Raw genomic sequence first — 1594 nt, 5'->3', positions numbered from 1 at the left:
AAAAAAAAGAAAAAAAAATTGTGAAAATAAATCGTATTAAACTAAAAAATTCCCATCTAGTGTTGTGAAGCCAATGCAACAGGTGGCACTAGCACAGGAGAACCAGCATGGAAAGAGCAGCACACGGGCATGGCACTGACTGGTCTAGCTTCACCTTCTGAGCACAGTAATGCACAAAGACATCCCACCCCGCCCCTGCCCCAGTTCAGCTCAGCCAATATCATCCACCTGACACCACTCCTGCCCACCCACCTCCCTCGCCCACCATTCTGCCCCAAAACACTGTTTCTGTTCAAGCATATTCAACAACGTCCCTAAGAAAGGAAGGGAAGAGGGAAGAGACACAGGAAGGAACAAGCAGAAAAAAAACTTCACAGAGATTTCCTAAATCTGACACCCATTTGCTTTCTCTATTCAGCAGCCTGATGATATTTAATGATTCTGTTATCACTACATTTTAACTTGAATAAACTGCTTCTATACAGTCTGGTCACAGAAGTCAATTCAATTGCAATAACAACTGAGGCAAAAGAAAGGAGCTAGCAGCCTAACAGACACGCAACACCTAGAAAAGAAAAAAGATTGAAGAAACTGAAAGGAAGTTTAGAAGAAAAGAAAAAAATAAGGTGAGTCAAACACATTTATTACTAAAAACAGCTAGTGAAAACCGGTAAGTGATCACTATGAATTTCTTCTCAAACATGTTATGCACGAGAGTCACAGGACAGGCGTTAGAAATCAAACTGCTGTGGAAAGAATAAGCCAGCAGTAACGGGAGACTCTAAACGACTGCACTCCTAACAACGCTAAGCTGAAGCGATCTGTTCTGTACAAAACTGACACATTGACCAACGATCGGAAGCGATTCCACTTCAATTACAGCGGCGTGAGCTGTGAGCTGGCAGCGAGGACAAACACCATCACGTATTAGTTAATATTGTAATGGGGAAAAAACCAACAGAGATACACTAGTAAGTTCTAGGAGCTCCAGAAACTTCTTGCAAAGACAGTTTCATGATGATCAAGCGAATGCAATAAATGAGGAGAGAACAGATGAAAGGGACGCAGAAAGCACCCGCATGCAAACTGAGGCTGCTGCAGTGGCAGAGGGCTTGTCTCTGTGAGTATATATGCATACACATATATATACATGCACACAAGCTGACGAGGGTAAGCGTGCACAAACACAGCTAAAAACCACATGCAAGTCAAAAACACACACTCTTGCCTTGGAGCAGACACAAACATCCCGTTATAATTGATGGCTACCAACACGTTCAAGCACAGAGACCGAAGGGAAGCAAGCGATGAGGAGCTCATTTGCAACAGCATCGTTTCGGTCACCCGCTAGTCCTTAGCTAAGACTTCTAACATCGAGAATGACATTTCCATGCAAGATATCCTTTTCTGACACCTTAACCCCCTACAGAAGTGTAACTCCAGCATCCTGTACTGCCAAAACCATAGCATTGCTTTGTTTTACCTTTCTTCCTCGCTTTGACGGCCTCTTCCCATAACCTCAGGGTCTCTACCTGCTTTCCGGGCCAACTTGTTACGTGTTGCTGCTGCTGCTGCTGCTGCTGCTGTTGCTGTT

General features: G+C 44.0%; 1 protein-coding gene across 1 annotated transcript in view; it reads right to left on the bottom strand.

Moving 5' to 3' along the window:
- Nucleotides 1-1594, bottom strand: part of VEZF1 (vascular endothelial zinc finger 1) — a gene marked incomplete at its 5' end in the record, with an annotated part of 8028 nt that overhangs the window by 2080 nt on the left and 4354 nt on the right. Inside the window, one exon of the mRNA XM_010139513.1 lies at nucleotides 1484-1594. Coding sequence (XP_010137815.1) covers nucleotides 1484-1594 — 111 coding nt within the window. The remainder of the gene's footprint in view (nucleotides 1-1483) is intronic.

This window comes from Buceros rhinoceros, unplaced genomic scaffold, assembly GCF_000710305.1.
Source record: "Buceros rhinoceros silvestris isolate BGI_N320 unplaced genomic scaffold, ASM71030v1 scaffold35587, whole genome shotgun sequence".
Lineage (NCBI taxonomy): Eukaryota > Metazoa > Chordata > Aves > Bucerotiformes > Bucerotidae > Buceros > Buceros rhinoceros.
The sequence above is the reverse complement of the archived record's forward strand: the minus strand, read 5'-3'. Positions and strand labels throughout refer to the sequence as shown.